General features: G+C 35.4%; 1 protein-coding gene across 4 annotated transcripts in view; it reads right to left on the bottom strand.

Annotated features, from left to right (window-relative positions):
• The window catches only part of LOC115881864 (pancreatic triacylglycerol lipase-like), a 249,470-nt gene that overhangs the window by 9,583 nt on the left and 218,974 nt on the right, over window positions 1-20,913 (bottom strand). For 2 of the 4 annotated variants that reach the window (XM_030899562.1, XM_030899561.1), the window contains exons 2-4: window positions 15,639-15,744; window positions 13,162-13,361; window positions 12,761-12,940 (exon numbers count right to left, since the gene is read on the bottom strand). In XM_030899562.1, the coding sequence (XP_030755422.1) occupies window positions 12,761-12,940; window positions 13,162-13,361; window positions 15,639-15,744 (486 nt within the window). Of the gene's footprint in view, window positions 1-12,760; window positions 12,941-13,161; window positions 13,362-15,634; window positions 15,745-20,765; window positions 20,898-20,913 lie in introns of those variants that run through there. The other 2 variants (XM_030899560.1, XM_030899563.1) reach the window with 2 other exon arrangements.

Here is a 20,913-nt window from a genome sequence, read left to right as displayed (position 1 = left end):
GGCCAGAATAAAACATCACTATAGGAGATCATAGATAACACCAAAGAATTAGTTAACCTTAACTTAATATCAGTAGATAGAATATTTGCATGCATGTAAAGTACTTTTAATTTATAATAAGCTTTTTGCAGGACGCTGGACACATGATTTTCAAATTTAAGTTGGTTATCCAACAATATGCCTAAGTTTTTTTCACAGCTTGAAGGTACAACTAGTGTGCCATCAATAATAACTTCCATACATTGATGATCAGGCATGCCAAATAACAACAATTTGGATTTGCTTCCATTGAGTACCAGCTTGTGAGATTTAGACACCTTTACAATCGTATCAAGATCTGAATTAATATTTCTTAAGGCATTATTGACATTAGATAATTGAAAAGAGTGGTATATTTGGGTGTCATCAGCGTATTGATGAGATTTACAAACAGTTAAAAATTCGCTAAAGTCGCAGGTGTACAAAGAAAATAATAAAGGTCCTAGTATACTACCCTGTGGGACACCCTGGTTGACATCTGTGTACTCAGAAAACGTAAATGCCAGCCGTACTCGTTGTTTCCTATTACTTAAATAATTATTAAAAAGTATAAGAGCGGAATCATGGAGACCAAAATATTTTAGCTTGGTGAGAAGTAAATTATGATCAAGGGTATCAAACGCTTTGCTGTAGTCCAACAGTACAAGTGCAGTCACATTTCCACTGTCTAATGAACGAAAAATATCATCACAAACATGCAAGAGCGCTGTTGTGGTGCCATGCCGCGCTCGAAACCCAGATTGTGTCACGGGTATTATAGAATTATTTAGAACAAATTCATTAAGTTGTGTAAACATAATTCGTTCTAATATTTTAGAGAAAATGGGTAGAATACTTATAGGACGATAATGAGAAAGTTCACTAGGAACGTCATTTTTTGGCACCGGTATTACATCTGCCATTTTCCAGCTTAATGGAAATGTGTTTGAAGAAAGAGCTTTATTAATGATATAAGTTATGTAGGGTGTCAAATATGGAATCAATAAAGTAATCATTTTTATGTCGATGCCATCAGAGCCAACAGAAGATGTTTTAATTGAATATATGATTCTTTCAACTTCAGCTTCATTAACTTCTTCAAATTTAAAAGCATTGTGAACATTTGGATGAATTTTATTAGAATATTTATCTATAAATTGATTATTATTTGTCACTCCTATTTGAGGAATGCTGCTAATGAAAAAAGAATTAAGCTGATCAGCCGCATCAGAGGTCTGGAGCAAGGCAGATGCATCGGAGCTTTTAGAAGTAATGTTAAGGTTATTTAAAGTTTTCCAAAAAGAAGCAGGATCTAGTCTAAATTTATATTCAAGATAAGCTTTTTTTTCGTTCCGTACAGCACTTGTTACCAGATTACGAAGCTGCTTGTATTCATATAGAGAGGTATCAGTTTTTAACTTTTTATATCTTGTGAGAGCCTTCTGGCGCAGCTTCTCATAAATTTGATATTATCGGTAATCCAGGGAGCGGGGGGTTTAGAAAACCTAGATGTTTTAAGTGGTGCATGTATATTAAATACGTCTGTTATATTTTTTTGAAAAAAAGTAATCATCTGATCAATATTAGTCATATTAAATATGTTTTGCCAGTTCACGTTAAAAAGATCATTCACAAAATCTGTAAGAACAAAATGTGAATAATCACGATAAGTGCGATAGGAAATGGGCACACGATTTTTTTGAAGATCTAAATCTGTTAATACTAGATGATGGTCAGATATATTATCCATATTAATAACCTGCACATCTGATATTAGTTTTGGGTTAGATGTAACCAAAACATCAATTAATTTACCCCCGAATTGAGAAATACGAGTGGGCGACTGCACTAATTGCGTTAAATTATATTTATTGAAGAACTGATTAATGGCAGAGCACCCAGGGCTTCCCGCTTCCAACATATCCACATTCAAGTCACCGCCAAACATGACAACATCGCAATCAGGCAAAAAACTAACAATGGCATTCTCCAGATCATCCAGAGAAGATGCCAAATTGGCCATGGGGGGTCGATATAATGTCCCGAAGCAAATAATTTTACCATTTATTTTAGTACGTATCCAAAGTTGTTCCAGGGCACTCTGCTGGGCAGATGTATCGATTACCTGAAATTTTAAAGAATTGACAACATAAAATGCCACTCCGCCACCACGGCCATCTCTGTCTTTGCGAACGAGATTATAGTTATGTATTTTAAAATTGTTGCTACTCAAAGGCTCACTCAACCATGTTTCCGAGAGACCATAAATATCAAACGCCTCTGCCGCCACATAATCAGAAAAACTGTCGAAATCTGAACATAGTGATCTTATATTAAAATGAGAAAAATAAAATTTATTTTTATTACTGCTCGCCGAAGCCATATAAGACGCTAAACAAAAGTAATGTGCACAGAAAATTTAAAAGAGAAATAGATCTACAATAATGAGATATAATTCTCGTTCAGCGAATAAATACGAGCCCATCAGATATTAGATTAAAAAAAAATAAAAATAAATCAAGCATACAACGGTATAATCAAAAACAAGGTAATAAAACAGTACATATCTGATGAACTTATAACGAAGTAAAAATATTCTATCATTATATTGTTTTTTTTAGAATGAGACCATAGAAACAAAAAAGAAATATCTAACATTTTTTGTCGAATAAATTCTCTACAGCGAGAAAAAATGAAAATTTTATAGTTAAAGAATCACAATAGTACTATAGTCCTTTGCAGGTACCTATACGCAGGCAAATATATATATGTATATGTAAAAAAATATTAATTTCGATTAGTTATTAGTAATCATACATTGTAATCGCAAAAAAGAGAGTAAAAATATTCCAAGGTATTAAATATATTCACATTAAATAAATTATAAAAATAGACACCAGTGCTGGTAGAGAAAAAAAAAGGATATGTATTTCGCAAAAAAGCCAACATGGATTTTAAACATTGTCTGCCTCTTTAAACGCTTGTACGCTGTTGCCATCATTAACCAAAATTCTTCCATATGTCGACCATGCGTTTCTCATGCCATATTTCCTTCTTGCTGCCAGCAATACTTGATGTTGCTTTGCTGTCAGGTCCTCGTTAATGTAAATGCCTGTCCCCTTAAGATTTCTTCTGTTATTAAAAACTTCATTGCGTTTTAAGACTGATGTGAATGAAACTATTGTTACTCTTGATTTCCCAATTTCCATTTTACCCATTCTATAAACATTGTTAATTTCTTGCAAACAACATTTCACCCTTACAGCATCATTGAGTAGAGTAAGCATTTTAGACACTAAGTTTTCGTCTGAGCCATCTTCCAAACCAACAACTCTTAAAGAATTTTGTCTGATTTTATATTCGAGGTTATCCATTCTTCCTTCCATCTTTATTATAGACTGTCTATTGGACTGGGTCATACTTTCTATTGTATTAAGTTTCTCCATAATACTCCCAACACTGTTTTCTATTTTTTCAAATCTGTTACTTAAGTTTTCCAACTGATTCTCAATTCTTTGATTCAATTTTGGGACGAGCTTAGTTATTATCGTCTCTAGTTGGTTATCATCATGGGGATTGGACACTGACGCACTTCTAGTTCCTTTACTCATGTTAAATCCAAATGAAGATCTGGCAACCTCGGAATCTCGAAAATATTAACGAAGCAAATATTCAACTAATACAATCAAACCAGGTATTCAACTTTTTTTCTCCCTTAAGTCTGTCAACTTTACCTTCTATTTCTATTCAACTTTCAGGGAACAAACATCAAAACAACCGTTAAAATGCCAACTAAACCGTGAGCTCGTACAAATCGCTGTTTATCTAGCCATAGCCAAGCTTATACAAAAATCAATAATGCCGCAAGTAAAAAAAAAGAAACGGTGGAATATTTGTATACAAAAGGTGTTCGAAACGTTAAAAAATTAGTGCAATTGACTGAACTCGGAAAAAGTGCAGTATATGAGACAATAAAGAGGATAAAAAATGGCAGAGATATGAAGCATGGACCAGTTTCAGGAAGATCGCGTAAGATTAGTGGCATTAGGACGACAGAATCCGCGCCTAGGGTTTCGCAAATTGGCTAACAGATTTGGTCAGCGAAAATTAAAAGTGTGTTCAGAAACCGTCCGCATGTCTAGGCTACATATAGACAAGGCTACATATTGTCAAGAAAAATGGCCTATCCGCCAGAAATTAAAAATGTATTACTGGTTGCCTGCACAACCGCAACGTATCCGCCAGAAATTAAAAGACTTTTTCAGGCGCCATCTTTTAGTCAAGTCGAGAAGTAAGGGAATCAGACAATAGAATTGTCTGGTATGAAGAAGTACGCTTTCCGAGAATTGGGGAAATTTCGAGAAGCAGTCAATAGAGTATATAAGCCGGAGCCATCGACCACTGAGACAGTTTTTTGAAATTTGAATATACCGCGTGGAAATTGAAAATCGGACAATTTGGTGAAGGAATCTTATAAATAGTTAGTTGTTGTGTGTTATAAGTTAGTAATTGTGTATAAAGTAAGAAAAATAAATTCGTTAAGTATTTTATCGTGAGTTTAAATTAGTGGACCCACGGAATCCGTAACAATTGGTGTCAGAAGTGGGATTCAAGAGGATTTTAAGAAGAAATTAAGTGGATTGGACGATTTTTACACCGAATTTGGGAATTTTTATGGTTGGTACGAGACAGCAAGCGAAGAAAATGGAGGAAGTAAGCAAATTATTGGGCGATTTTATGGAGAATATGAGAAGAGAAAAGGCAGAAGAACAAGAGAGGCTGAGAAAAGAAAAAGCAGAAGAGCAAGAAAGACTCCGTAAAGAACGAGAAGAAGAGCGAGCCCGACTAGAAAAAGAGAAAGAAGAGGAACAAGACCATCTACAGAAAATACTTATGGAAAATCAAGAGAAAATGTTAGAAGGTTTAGAAGCCCGTCAAAAGAAAGAGAAACAGGAAGAACAGGACCGGCTTGAAAAAATTTTCCAAGATTTGAAAATTCAACGACAACAAGACAAAGAAGAAGAACAGGACCGGCTTGAGAAAATTTTAGGCAATTTAGAAATTCGTCAGAAGAATGAATGGAGGGAAATTTTAGAAGATATAGAAACGCGCCGCCAGAAAGAAAGACAAGAAGATCAGGACCGTCTTAAGAAAACTTTAGAAAATCAAGAAATTCGACTTCAGAAAAGCTTGGGGGAACAGCAACAAGCAATGTTGGAAGAACGTTGCCAGGAACAGCAGAACCACTTCCAAGAAGCCGTAGAAGATCTGGAGGAGCGCCTTCAGCAGAAGATAGAAAAGTTGGAGATGGACCTACAGAAGACCAAGGTACAAGTAAGGACACCTGGCGTTCCGGGAACTGCGAACCTTAAAGCCCCGACCTACGATGGACAAACGACATGGACGATGTACCACCGCCAGTTTGAAGCAGCGGCTGCTGCCAATGGATGGACTGACCAGGAGAAAGCAGCGGCACTTGTCATCGCGCTGCGTGGCCCTGCCCTGGAACTCCTGCAAACTATTCCTGCAGCCCAACAGCAGGAATACCAAACTTTGGTCGCTGCACTGGACAGAAGATATGGCGACCAACATCGACGTCAACTTTACCAGGCCCAGATCAAGTCACGCCTGCAGAGGTCCGGAGAGTCTGCAGGAATTGAAGCAGACTTACGTCGGCTGGTACACCTGGCATATCCAGAAGCACCGGAAGGATTTAGGGAGGAACTCGCTGCTCAGTGCTTTATCAGCGGACTGAGGGACAACGAATTAGAGAGGGCGCTGCAAATATCCCGATTTTCTACCAGCAGCGAAGCACTGGTCAGGGCGCTGGAAATCGAAGCTGCTTTTAGCGCCATCCCTAGACCGAAGATAAGATCGGTAGCGGTCGAGGAACAGCCCGAAAACACTCACAGAGGTTTGGAGGAGATGTGTAAGAAAGTCGACAAACTATGTGAGCTACTAATAAACAAGGGAGTCAGCAACACCCAGACAGAAAACCAGAGAAGATTCCAGGACATAAGGTGCTTTAGAGGTGGCAGGAATGGCCACATTAAACGGTATTGCCGCGTTCAAATGCGATCCCGTTCACCATCCAGAGAACGTAGGCACCAGGAAAACTAAAATCAGTCAATACTAAGGGGCGAGTATTGACTGGGGAGAACAGAGCCCCAAGGATTTTTTCCATTAGAAATCTAGGAAGAACCGCTGACAGTTTGGTGATCGACGGGAAAGTCAATGGAAAGGGAATCCGAATGACAGTGGACACTGGCGCTATGGTTTCGTTGGTGCGGGCTAACTCAGTGCAAGGATTGAAGCTGGTGCCTCTGAGAAGAAGAGTGTGTTTACGTACAGTTACGGGGGAAATGGCCGTTGTACGGAGAGGCTATCGTCGAACTGAAGTTAGGAAATTTGAAGTTCCAGCATAGCGTTTTAGTGGCAGATATTGAAGATGACTTCATCTTGGGCATGGATGTGATTCGTCAACATGGATTTTCGTTCGATCACCAGAGAAATATCTTAAATATTGGAAATGAAGAGTTCATGTTATCTCCAGACGAGGGACCAGGCAGAATGGATGTAAGATCAGCGGAAACTGTGGTGATACCTGGTAATACCGAGAAAATCGTATTCGGTAAAGTGGAGAAAATCGCTGGGTGCTGTGTTGGACTGGTACAAAGTAGCGACAACAAACAGGATAGGTACTTAGTAGGAAAATCATTGGTGAACACCGACGAGAATATACCGATCAGAATTGCGAATGTTTCCCGAATTGTGTCAAGATCCAAAAAGGTGACAAGATAGCCATCTGCGAACCTGTAAGAAGTGTCACCCGATGTGATGAAGTGTCATCAGCTGTTACACAAATGGCATCCAAAGAAACACTAAAACATCTAGAGCAGCCATGGGATCACCTAACATCTGATGAGAAACAGAAGGCTAAGGAGTTCATGTTAAAGCATGGCAGTATTTTTGAAAAGAACAACAGTGGAAGAACGGATTTTGTGAAGCACCGGATTAATACTGGTCATGCCCAGCCGATTCGACAACGTCCTAAAAGGGTGCCCCTTTCCAAACAACATGAAATGGAGACAATGGTAGATAAGATGCTAGAAGATGGAGTTATCGAAGAATCATCAAGTCCATGGTCATCTCCTGTTGTTTTGGTGACGAAGAAAGATGGTAGTACACGATCCTGGGTGGACTATAGGAAGCTCAATGACGTCACTAAGAAAGATAGCTACCCACTGCCACGTATAGATGGCACATTAACAACTCTGGCAGGTTCGTGCTGGTTCTCCACTCTCGACTTAAAGAGTGGATACTGGCAAGTTGGTCTGGACGAGGAAGACAAAGAAAAGACAGCTTTTTCTACAGGAAAAGGACTATACCAATTCAAGGTCATGCCGTTTGGATTATGCAATGCTCCAGCCACTTTCGAACGTCTCATGGAGGTGGTGTTAAGAGGATTAACTTGGAAAACGTGCTTGGTTTACCTCGACGATGTATTGGTTATGGGAAGAACTTTTGAGGAGCATTTGCGAAATCTAGAAGAAGTCTTCGGCCGCATACGGAATGCTCACCTGTACTTGAACCCGAAGAAGTGTAGCTTATTCCAGCGACAAGTGGAATTTTTGGGCCATGTAGTCTCAGCAGACGGAATTTACACTGACCAGAAGAAAATCGCTGCAATCAAGGATTGGCCTAAACTCGCGACAAACATGAACTTAGAAGTTTTCTGGGTTTATGCACCTATTACAGAAGATTTGTCAAGGGATTTGCCAATATAGCTGCACCCTTACATAGACTTACAGGTGATGAAGTCGGCTACGAATGGAACACCGATTGTGATGTAGCCTTTGGAAGACTTAAGGCGGCTTTATGTTCAAGTCCTATTCTAGCCTACCCGCAACAACAAGGGAGGTATATCCTGGATACCGACGCCAGCAATATCGGCATAGGTGCAGTGCTATCACAAGTGCAAGATGGCGAAGAACGAGTGATAGAATATTACAGTCGAGTTCTATCCAAACCAGAAAGGAATTACTGCGTTACCCGGAAGGAGCTGCTAGCAATTGTGAAGGCAGTTGATCATTTCATAAATACCTGTATGGCCAAGAATTTTTAATTAGGACAGATCATGCGGCTCTCAAATGGCTTATGGAGATGAAACAACCTGAAGGCCAAATAGCACGATGGCTCGAGAAGCTCCAGCAGTATCACTTTACCATCCAACATCGTGCTGGGAAGATGCATGGTAACGCAGACGGTTTATCCAGAAGACCCTGTCAAACCGATTGTAAGCACTGCTGTAAAACGGAACAACGTGAAGGCACTGTCATGATAAGGAGTTTTAAGCTTGGAGCTGATGAACAGTGGACGACGGCACAGTTGAGGAAAGACCAAATGGAAGATCCAGACATCGGAGCAATACTAGGGCTCAAGGAAGGTAACGGCGAGAGACCACCGTGGCAGGATATTGCGGACAGAGGGCTAGTTTTCAAAGCTCTCTGGGCTCAGTGGAATTCACTGGTTATTGAGAATGGATTGTTAAAGCGCACGTGGGAAAGTGCGGATGGCAGGACAGTAACAACTCAGTTACTGGTACCAAGGAAGAAAGTTACCCAGGTATTGGAAGAAATTCACGGTGGTAAAACTGGAGCCCATCTTGGGGTAAACAAGACCTTGAGCAAGCTGAGAGATCGTTTTTACTGGGTGGATTATTGCGAAGATGTCAAGAAATGGTGTCGACAATGTAAAACTTGTGCAGCCAGCCAAGGGCCAAGCACTCGCTCTAGGGGAAAAATGAAACAATATAACGTTGGACTGCTATTCGAAAGAATCGCTGTTGACATTGCAGGCCCATTCCCTGAAACGCACAAGGGCAACAAGTACGTTTTAGTGGCGATGGATTATTTCAGTAAATGGCCAGAAGTTTTTGCCATTCCAAACCAAGAAGCATCGACTGTAGCTGAAGTATTAGTCAATAATGTCTTCAGTAGATTTGGAATTCCTTTAGAGCTTCACACTGACCAAGGAAGGAACTTCGAGTCAAGACTGTTCCAGAAGATGTGTGATCTGCTTGGTATTCACAAGACTAGGACAACAGCTTTACATCCGCAGTCTGATGGGATGGTCGAGAGATTCAATAAGACCATTGAAGAACATCTCTCGAAAATGGTGGATGAACATCAAAGAGATTGGGATCAGCATATACCACTATTCCTAATGGCATATAGAAGTGCAGTTCACAACACCACCGGACTTTCACCATCGAAGATTTTATTTGGTCGAGAATTACGGTTGCCTTGTGACTTGGTGTTCGGATCACCAGACGACAGCACCACGAACGTAGAGGACTACGCGGATGAACTGAAGGAAAGGTTATTGGGAATTCATAAGGCCGTGAGAAGTAAGATTACGCTAGCCAGTGACCGGATGAAAGCTCGTTACGACCTCAGAGCTAATTCTACGGGATTTCAACAGGACGATATGGTATGGTTATATAACCCACAGCGCAAGAAAGGGAGGTCCCCAAAGTTAACTCCAGCATGGGAAGGTCCTTATACAGTCATCAAGAGGATAAATGATGTTGTGTACCGGATTCAACGCAGCCCTAGAAGTAAGATGAAAGTAGTTCATCTGGATCGATTGAAGAGATATCAGACAGGAAACCTTGATCGGGACGATCAAATTTGAGAAGGGGCAATGTCAAGAAAATGGCCTATCCGCCAGAAATTAAAATGTATTACTGGTTGCCTGCACAACCGCAACGTATCCGCCAGAAATTAAAAGACTTTTTCAGGCGCCATCTTTTAGTCAAGTCGAGAAGTAAGGGAATCAGACAATAGAATTGTCTGGTATGAAGAAGTACGCTTTCCGAGAATTGGGGAAATTTCGAGAAGCAGTCAATAGAGTATATAAGCCGGAGCCATCGACAACTGAGAGTTTTTTGAAATTTGAATATACCGCGTAAAAATTGAAAATCGGACAATTTGGTGAAGGAATCTTATAAATAGTTAGTTTGTTGTGTGTTATAAGTTAGTAATTGTGTATAAAGTGAGAAAATAAATTCGTTAAGTATTTTATCGTGAGTTTAAATTAGTGGACCCACGGAATCCGTAACAATATCAATGAAGCCAAAATAAATCCCTGCAATAACACCTCTACAAAGGCAGCGAAGAATGGATTTTTGTCAACGTTTTGAAGAAGGTAATTTTAATAATATTTTTATTTCTGACGAAAGTTGTTTCCAGCTTGGTGGAAACCACCTAAAAATCCTATCAAAAAAAAATGTTACCGTTCAAGTTTCAAAATTTCCCACTAAAATAATGGTTTGGGGAGCAATATCCAGCGTGGTGCTACACCTCTGTATATAGTTGATGGGACTGTTAATAGTGCAAAATATTGTGATATTTTAAATGGTTCTCTTCTTGAAACGGCTCATGTTTTATATCCAGAGGGGTGGCGTTTTCAGCAGGATAATGCAAGATGCCATATGTCTGTCTAAACTCAAGCTTGGATGCAAGAACACCATTTGGTAACAATTCCATGGCCAGCAGCTTCACCAGACCTTAGTCCCATTAAAAACAAATAGGGACTAATGAAGATTGAAGTGGAACGAGCAGCTCCACGAAATAAACAAGATTTGATTCGCTCAGTTTTAAAGGCCTGGACTACCGCCACTGAACATTATGGTGTGGACCTAGTTTCGGGTGTACCTGGACGTTTAGTTAAGTGTTTGGAGTTAAATAGAGGTTGTATAAGTAAATAAAATTAATAATTTTGTTATATATTTTTTTAACTCAAGCCTAAAAATATATTTTTAGATTTATATTTAAAATATATTTTTTCTACAAAAAAAAAACAGTTTTTACAAGACTACAATGAAACAACTATCCATATCAGTAAAATAAACGATCATCACAATATCAGCGCTAAAAGCGATCAACTCAGTAACTCATCAATTTGAAGTTGGTCAGAATGTCTAGAGAATCTGAACAAATTAAGCAATGAACAACTACGAAACAACGCTACGAACAGCAGTGTACCGAGTAATAATAATCCCCACCATGATATATGGAAGCAAAACCTGGGTACCGTACCGCCAGCATGTGAACGCATTAGACAAGTTGCAACAGAGACACCTAAGACAACTGTTAAGGATCAAATTCTACCATCATGTGTTTAACATATCGGTGCCTGAAAAAGCTAGCTGCTAGAGCGTTGAAATCATAATTACTAAATCCAGCTTAAGATGGGCTGGTCACGTATGCAGGATGAAATCCTCTACCAAAAACTTTTTTTTACTTGTGGTGAGCTTGTAGACGATAAGACAAAAATTGGTAGACAACTCAAAAGTATATCAAACATACAAGTATAAAGATATTCCTCCAAGGGGATAAGCATGCAGAATGGGAGGAAGCAGTGCACAATAGGACGCAACGGAGAAGAATTGTATACTCAGTTAACAACGACAACCAAAAAGCAAAGAGGCAACAAAGTAATGAGGTTTTTCAATGACCGGAGTGCGGAAGAGAGATAACATCACGTATCGGGCTTAAAAGTTACAGAAAAGCCCATGAAAGAAAACGCTTTGCGAATCCATCTTCTGATGCGTGTCAATTACTCGCCAGCGAGTAATGGCAGTAAGTAAGTAAAAAATGGCCCATCATTCATTGTGATTGATCATTTCAATATTGTGGATGATGTCATCACTAACTTCAGAAAAAGAAAGATGGTACTCTCACCCATTACTTCCTTTTTTGGTATCTTTGTTTTGAAGACAAATGCGTTTGTTTAAGATAATATGGAAGAAATTGAAATAATAATAATAATAGCTTCCGTATATAGTGTTTAACGCCTTGGGAGTAGCAAGGTACAGCTTGCCATGCTAGAGCCGTCCGGTATACAAGGAAGGTAATGTGGCTAGCACTACGCTTCAGCTGCCTATTATTACTTCAGGATTGTGAATCCCAAGTACTCATTTAAGGCTGAGTCGACCTAGGTACCCAAACTATTTTAATTTTAATAAAAATAGTCGGCTGATGAAATGCCGGGTGTAGGATTGGAACCCACTACCTTGAGATTGGTAGACGAGAGCCTGTACCTCTACGCCACCGGGCACTACCACCTCGACCACCACCCACCACCAAGAAATGGAAATGGAGGTTGAAAAATTTGGATAGCATTGAACAGTTGCCACCTTTTCACTTGTACAATAGAAGTCATAAACAATAATTCCATCCATAAATATCTGGTTTTGACGACATTATGTAGCACCAGTGCTGTTGGGTAAAGTCTAAAGTGCTGTGGTTGGTTTATAAGATACACCACTGAGTTGTTTCGTAATTGATAGCTTAGACGATGTGCGTCTAACGTTGAAGGATGTATAATAGGTCCAGTGGGATCTATATTCCCTAGTCCTTACTGATTATCCTCCCCCACCTCAAAAGAAATGAATCAACATGCGCATTTGCAAGGTGTAAAAAAAAACAAAAAAGATAACATGTTCATGCCGTTGACAAGTAACCAAAAAATATAATCAGCTAATTTTTGCTATGGAATTATGCCCACAAAATCTGCCATTAACATTAACGGAACATTCTGTTGCGAATTTATTACAGGGTCGTAAATTAAATATTTTCTATATTATAAAATAAATTATTAAATATTTTGTAGAAGTTATTTATAAAATCATTGGTTTGTGTGTGTGTGTGAGTTACTAGTTAAATATTTGACTCACCTAAGCTAAAACCGATTACGTGTATATCTTTGGCACCCATATCTCTTATTCTGTCCACTAATTGAGCGGTGCAAGTACCGACGTGACGAGCATTCCAAACTGCGGCTGGATAACAAGGAGATTTATTGAGCGGGCTCCAGTCAATGGCGAAAATATTGTAGTCATTAGTTTTAAGGTATTCTGAAATAAAGAACTTGTTGTACTGAAACTACACCACTCTAGAAACGAATACCTATATAATTCTATAAAATACATCGCTTCGTTTCGTGAAAACTATTTGAAAACATGCATAATCATAAGAAGATATTTTTAAAATGGGCGCTTTAAAACCTTAACCAGCAAACCTGATATTTTTTCGGAATGCTGTGCCACACTGTATTTTGAAATATATTTAATCATACCTCTCCTTAATTCAATTAGTCCGTTTAAAAACATGTTTGAATTATATCCATGGATAATGATTTTTGTTGGCTTCGATGGATCGAATACGGTTTTGTGCAGATTTGTTCCACGTACGTGGGTAGCCATGTAAACTTGTTCCGGATTTTCTGGATTTCTCGTCGAATACATGAAAAATGTGATATCCGGATCGGGACATTGCCTAAAGCAAATATAATATGATATTCTTTATCTATAAAACATCTATAACATTCTTAAAAAAATATCTCTATAAAAATGAAATAATAATATAATTTTTATCTCTGAGTAAAGGTTGGTTCTCATCTATAAATTTTACCGAAGCAGTGTGACTAATTCAGTGGGACTGAATGGATAATGAACTTGAAAACAGGTTTTCCGTAAAAATAATGAGTTTATTCATACTTTCAGTTAGCGAAAGCTAGTTCTACATTTACTCAAGAATATGGAAGACTCTATCCATAATCTGGAATAAGAATTCTCCAACGGTCTAAGACACTGGAAGAAATTCCTTCGAAATATTTCTTCGAACTATTCCTAAGAACTTACGACCGAGGTTGAATTAAGTAAGAACAATCTTTGGATTGTTCGGGGTTAAACAACAGCGAATGCAGATTATGTGGGGAAAATGGGGAAACACCAGAACACCTCATCACTGAGTGTGCCGAGACGACAATCATTCGTGCCATAAATTTTGGTACGACTGATATCGGATAGATATCAGAGATAGAGAACTAACATCTATAAACCGTCTCAGATATTGGCTTTTGATAAAAGCCTGAGACTGTATGATGAGTTGATAGGCTGATGCATGATGATAGGCTTGGGGCATTCTTCTCCGGTGCTGCCACGATCGGAGAATATCGTAAACGTAATATCGTAACTAGTATACAAAAATACAAAACTTTTTAGATGAGTTCAACTACGATAACGAGTGGCGAGCATAATTTTAATCACCGGTTTAGCTAGTAGGGTCATAATTGGGGCTATTTCGGTTACAACAAAACTTTTTAAAGGTACATACTTATAATTTTAGAAGATGTCCATAAAACATTTAATCACTAGTCTATTAAAAAACAAAACTATTATTCCAAACCAAACCATTAATATTGCAAATTATATTTTACTAGTTGAAGCCTGGAAAAAATGCTTATTTTTTAAATTAAATGAAAAACAAAAAATCCGACAGTTTTTAGAAGAGCCAATTAACTATCTTTTAGTAAAAAAATCAACTTTCTAGAGCAAGTCGTTACTTCACTAGAGACGACATAGATAAACATTAGCATTTTATTGTTATACCCTGTATTATGGGTATTGACCAATAATTCGATAAAAAAGCGTTTCAGAATCTGGCTAGCAATTCAAAACGCCTTCAATAGTTCAGAAAATACAATATGTTCAACTTGATGCAAATATTTTTACGTTACGTTTCAATTGGTGCTCAGTTTACTTTTAAATAAATTTATTAAACCCTGTTATTTGATGTATTTTATTAAGCTGAATCGAATAAAATCCGTCCCAATGCCATTGGATTAACGGTTTAGGAAATATAGGCTTTTTTCGTTATATTATCAGTTTCACACCACTGTGCGGCCCGGTGTGGCGCGGTGCGGCGCGGCGGCGTGAAATACATACTGATAATTTCTGATTTCTGCCGTTGAAGTGCTGCGGTCGGAATTTATTCAAATCAACTGAAATGCACCAAGCCTATAACTCAAGAAAGGGAGACATAATAGATATATAAGGTCGCGGTGAACTTCCCTCCTTTTATGGAATCTACTATCTAGTTCTAGATTTGGTAATTTTAAAGAAGTGTATGAGTAGAGATTGTATCTATTTTTTTGTTGTTTTCCAAAATTTGAGGAAATATTGAAAGAATTGACTTCCACAACTAATTCTTTTAATACAAAACCAATTAATGTAATTTTGTCGACTTCATGTTTACGAGATAAAAGAAAAATGTCTAGACCAACTGAATGTATTCTACTAGCAAAACCACGCGCGAACACCGTGTTTTCCGTCATTCATGAACTTTACTTCAGTAATACTGATAGGTGAGAACCTGTCTTAATATTTTAACCAAATCCCCCCCCCCCTAATTGAAACAAATCTATAAAAATAACCATTATATTTGACGCTCAATAAAATAAGAGATTTTTTAAATTGCCCACTTGTATAGCTATTTGAATGTAATTTTTAGTCAGCTATATTTAATAGAAAATGAAAAGCTATCAGGGTTTGAGGCTATCTTATATTAAAAAATAACTATTTATTGTTATAATAAAAATTCGTTATGAATAAATAATATCTTTTAGGCAAGTTGAGTGAAACTTTTTGAAAATCATTTTTTTTTCAAAATTCTTTTTTTGTTCGAGTTTGAAAAAAAAAAGGTTGAATTAGGGGCTGGAACATATCTAATAATATATTTGAAAAACGATGAGTAAATTATATCCTTACTTACGGATTCAGTACTACTCGACATGGTCCGAAAGAGAGTGTAAGTTGCCTGGTATTTGGGAACTGATGAGTGTACAAGGTATAATCTGTCTTATTCTGTGTCCAAGCGTCTGAAAATAAAATCAGATGTACCTAACAAAATTATCATCTTGTCAAACAATGTTTTTTAATAAATGTTTTTGCATTATTAATCGGAGAGTATAGCTTTTCGCATATCTTATATGCTATTATTAATTTATAAAAATATAATTATTAAAATGTATTCAAAATTATGTACCACTTTTCGCACATGTCAAGACCACCTGCTTATCCATTTGAAAAAAGAAGAAATTACTTTGTTCCACCGTATTTTTGAATTCTTTAAAAAGTTTTCGGATTCTTTTTGCATATTAAGTTTAATCGATTAATGGATTATTAATGGATTACTATTAATAAAGGATTTTGGCATACAAAAAATAGCTATAAGTAGCACAGACAGATGTTCTTACATCATTAAGATATTTTTTGTACATTGATAAAATTATGCTAATTTAAATATCTAATAGAAATTCAAAAATTAAAATTTAAATTAAAAAAAACATCAATTTTTACATATAAATATTTGCAACAGTTTGTTTCTTATTTTTAGACAGAATCATTAAGATTTATTAAGTATAATATACTGTTAGTATAGTATAATGTTAAAATATTATTTTAACATTAATTTAAAATTTATCCTTTATTTACATAATATAATTTATAATTTTAAAAATTAACTAGAAAATGTATTCGAAAAATGGTTTTTAGCAGCAAATATATTTGTTTTTTTTATGTTATGAATAATTTTAATATTAGTAAATTAATTTAATAACAAAACTTAGGTTAAAATTGTTGCACATACAAATTACAGGTTAACAAACTTTATTTACAAACCAAACACAACGACAGTGCACCCATTTTTTTTTCATTGTCATATTTTGCTGTTCATGATAGCATAGTCGGATGGCATATAATAATCTATATTATGTGCGGGGTGGGTCAAATTGGACGCTTTTAAAGGGAAACACACTTTTCTATAGGAAACTATAGAAAACTTATATCTGTGTCTGGAGCTCTTGATCAAAAACATGATGGTGAAAACCGCACATCGATATCTGTTACCGTTTCGGAGTTACATGGGCATTTTTAACAAATCGCTGTGACTTTTTTCGTATGGAAAATCTTGTATTTTTATGAAAATATTCCCAAAGCACTTCTTTACGTAGAATTTAATGGTTTAAGTATAATTTTTTTAAAATTAATAATTTAAGAGTTATCAACAGAAAAATTGATTTTTTATTTGGGACACCTTGTATATTTTTAATTAACTGAAAAGAACTTAAAATTACCTTTCTAAAAATATAATTCCATAGCAAAAATATTACAGCGATTTGTTAAGAATGCACATTTTTGAAAAACACCCCGTAACTTCGAAACGGTAACAGATATGTTTTTGATAAAAATTGAGCTCCAGACACCGATATTAGTTTTCCTTTATCTCCTATAGAAAAGGATGTTTTTCTTTACGAGCCTAACCGATTTGGCCCACCCTGTACATTTACAATTTTGGTTAACTTAGTTTTAATCATTTGTTGCTAAAATGATTAGCAAAAGTGGCTCTAAAATGATAAAGAAGTAGTACTGCGGATGATTTTAAAAAATTTTAAATGTGCGAAAAATTAATCCTTCCCATTTAAATTCCTTTCTTACTGTAGGACAAAGGAAAATTATCTGAATATGTAAGATTACCTTCCTCAAGATCCCATTAATACTAGAATATTAATAATTATAATTTTTTACTACCTTTATTAAAACTAAATTAACTAACATAAATAAAAGTGAAAAAGTGATAATATTTTTAATTGAAAAAAAAAATTGCTGTTATGATTTAATTTCAGTTAATTTTTGACGGATAATCATGGTCACGTCATAAAATAATCCGTTGCATCTGAGAGGAGATTAGCGAACTGAAATTACAGAATTAAATATAATAAAACTTTCACTTTTTCAAATTGTATTAAAATCAATTGGTATTTGCTTTTACCTAACACTAATTTTTCCTTATAGATTTTAAAAATTTCGCTATTAATTTATTCAAACAATATAATATATAAATTACACAGGGTGTCAAAAAAATAGTGTATCTAACTTCGGTGGTTTATACTACAGATAAAAATAAAACAAAAACTTCCTATGAGCATATGACCTAAAATACTAGTGGCACTTCTTTTATCCCTACAGATACAGTAATTTCAACAAATTAAAATTAAAACTACGACTTTTTTATGTAAAAAGGTTCTCTTCGATTAGTTCGAAACGGTTAGGTTAGAACGATTTTCAAGATATTTGCGTTTAAAGGTTCCGATGGATCGATTTTACTATTATCGAAATCTGGAGATTAATTTATTTAAAATTTCTTTACATTTTATCATTTCACCAATACCAAAATCGATGTGTTGTAATCTTTAAACGCAGATATCTTGAAAACCGTTCACCTTTTCGAACTAAACGAAGAGCACCTGTTTTACGTAAAAAAGTTCTAGCTTTTTATATCATTTATTGAAATTAATGTATCTATAAGGATAAAAGAAGTACCACCAATACTACCCTAATGGAATATACCGTTTCAGGGCTGTTACGGTATTTTTCACAATTGCCATTCGCTTTGCCATTAAAATGTGTGTATAGTGTACAAAATTTCAAGAAAAATGGTTTACCAATGTTCTTAAAATAAACAAAATATATTATTTTTATTTAACCTTTCCAAGGCTGTAACATCTTCGGGAAGCATTTTAAGGCGTCTGTAGAATCACCCACGAAAGTTAGATATACTATATTTTGACACCCTGTATATATTTTTAAGCATTTTTACCAACTTTATAATCCTATATTTCAAGATTTTCTTAATAATCTTTATTTCGTATATGTCAGATATATCAAATATAGTTTAACTAATTAAAATACATTAAAGCATCTCTTTAGCATGCGGACAAACGCTTTAATGAATTTAGTACTTGGTTTGGTTTGGTAAATAATTATAACTGATATTTAATAAAAGTAAATTTTAAAGAGCGTAATGATTATAATAAATATTTTAATATGAAAAGTAGGCGCCATATTATTATTGAAGATGAAGACTAAAAAAAGCGGCATTCTTTTCTCATAAAGATGAAGTAAAAGAAGATAAATTTGTCTCTACCGGGTGCGTCTCAAAAGTGGCTCACCCCTATAACTTTTTTTTATTTTTTCAGTTAAAAAAAACAAGATTTGGTATGTTTTTAAATGGTAATATGACATAAATTAGCAATGATTGATGTATTCAATTGTTTTCGGTCACTTCCTGTTTCATCGGAAATTACTACAACTTTTGATTTTTAAATGGCACCCTGGATATTTTTTTTTACTTTGTTCGATAGAAAATAACACTCTGAATAGAATGACCAAAGAATATACCTAGCTAGAAAAAGAATGGATTCTGCCATACTGAAAAATGGTCCTACAGAAGTGGCGCCATCTATTGAGTAGGGCTTGTTTTAAATGGATCAAAGCGCGGGCTTTTTAAATGAGCGTATTTATTGAATTTTGCTTTAAAATAATTAAATTTGATTATTAAATCTTATTTTTTACACAAATTCAACAATACTAATAACAAGTAGCGTTGTGATGTGTAAAAAATAAGATTTAACAGTATAATTTATACAATTATTAAATAAAATTAAAGCTAAACATGTGTAAATATATTTATTATTTTAAGTTTTAAGTAAAATATTTAAACATCGTTTATTATAATAAAACAAGACCAACGTAATACGCTCAAAGTTTTGTAAATGGAGTAAATATAAATAGGTACTTAATTGATGGCAAAAATAAAAGACTTACATTATATTTTTAGGGCCACAAACAAAAGGAATTGTCTAATAAAAACACATATAACAAATTATAGTTTGAAAAACGTTTTGATAATCATTTTTGATGATTGGCGCTATGGCAACGACAATATTTTTTGAGAATTTGACAATCTGGCAATAACTAGTAGCAACTTCTTAACCTAAAAATTAATTGCACTACCACCTAGCGCCCGAGGCTGGAACTATTTTATTTGAAATTTCCGTGGAAACGGTGGAACCGTTTTTGCTATTTCACTTTCCGGCCCCTGAGAATGACATATCGTATGTCAACTTTTGACATTTTCGCATATGGTTTATTTGAAATTATAACTTGTGGTTCGTAACGAAAATTTGACTCGAAATACCAAGTGTGTGGTATCAAATTATTCGTAAAAAAATGCTTTTTCCAAATATGCTAATGAGCCACACTTGTTCCATTTGAAAAAATTGAGATATTATTAAAACTACGATTTCAGCATTTTCTAACTGGCCAGGATAAGACACTAAAAACATTAGACGATCAAATCTATTTTTCCAATGCTCCTTGATTAAGAATTAGTGTTTTTAACATAGCCATGGCACTCTATATTGAATTTTAAAATATTTTTTATTATGCGAGAATGTCAAAAGTTGACATATGATATGCTATTCTAATCAGAATGTCATTTTCTATCGAAGAAAGTAAAAAAACACCGAGGTGGCCATTTAAAAATCAAAAGTTGTAGTCATTTCCGGTGAAATAGGAGGTGACCAAAAACAATTGAATACAGCAATGAATCCTAATTTATGTCATATAATAACATACCAAATCTCGTTTTTTATCTGAAAAAATAAAAAAAAAGTTATAGGGGTGAGCCACTTTTGAGACGCACCCGGTATATGAGCCGTCACTGCACAATTTATTAACTTCACTTTTGAAAAATCTTAAATTTAAGTTGAAAACCACTTGGTATATTCATAACATTAAAGAAATGGTAACGTCTGATTTTTGTAAAAATGGTAAAATAATTAATAAATATAAAAAGATATGGATATAAGTGTTAAGATATGAATATAAGTAGTTAATGGAGTTGTGCAGTCAACGGCTCATATAAAGATCTAGATACTTATGTGATAAAAGCTTTGCGTTATTTTGAAGAAAATTTGAATAATAATGCGAATAATCAAATTATAAAAAAATGGAAATAGTACTTAATATGCAAGTATAAATATTTTTAATCACTTACATGGAATAACACTTGAAACCAACACAAAAAAATATTCCCACATGTTCACATATTATCCACCACCGTCGACAAATTGCAATAATCGCTAAAACTAATTACGTATAACATCGCTAAATGAATTTCAGTATCATCACAAATCAAATTTCTT

The sequence above is a fragment of the Sitophilus oryzae genome, unplaced genomic scaffold (assembly GCF_002938485.1).
Source record: "Sitophilus oryzae breed Bouriz unplaced genomic scaffold, Soryzae_2.0 scaffold_1744_pilon_pilon, whole genome shotgun sequence".
Taxonomy (NCBI): Eukaryota; Metazoa; Arthropoda; class Insecta; order Coleoptera; family Curculionidae; genus Sitophilus; species Sitophilus oryzae.
Note: the sequence above shows the minus strand (reverse complement) of the source record. Positions and strands in the feature narration are given on the sequence as shown.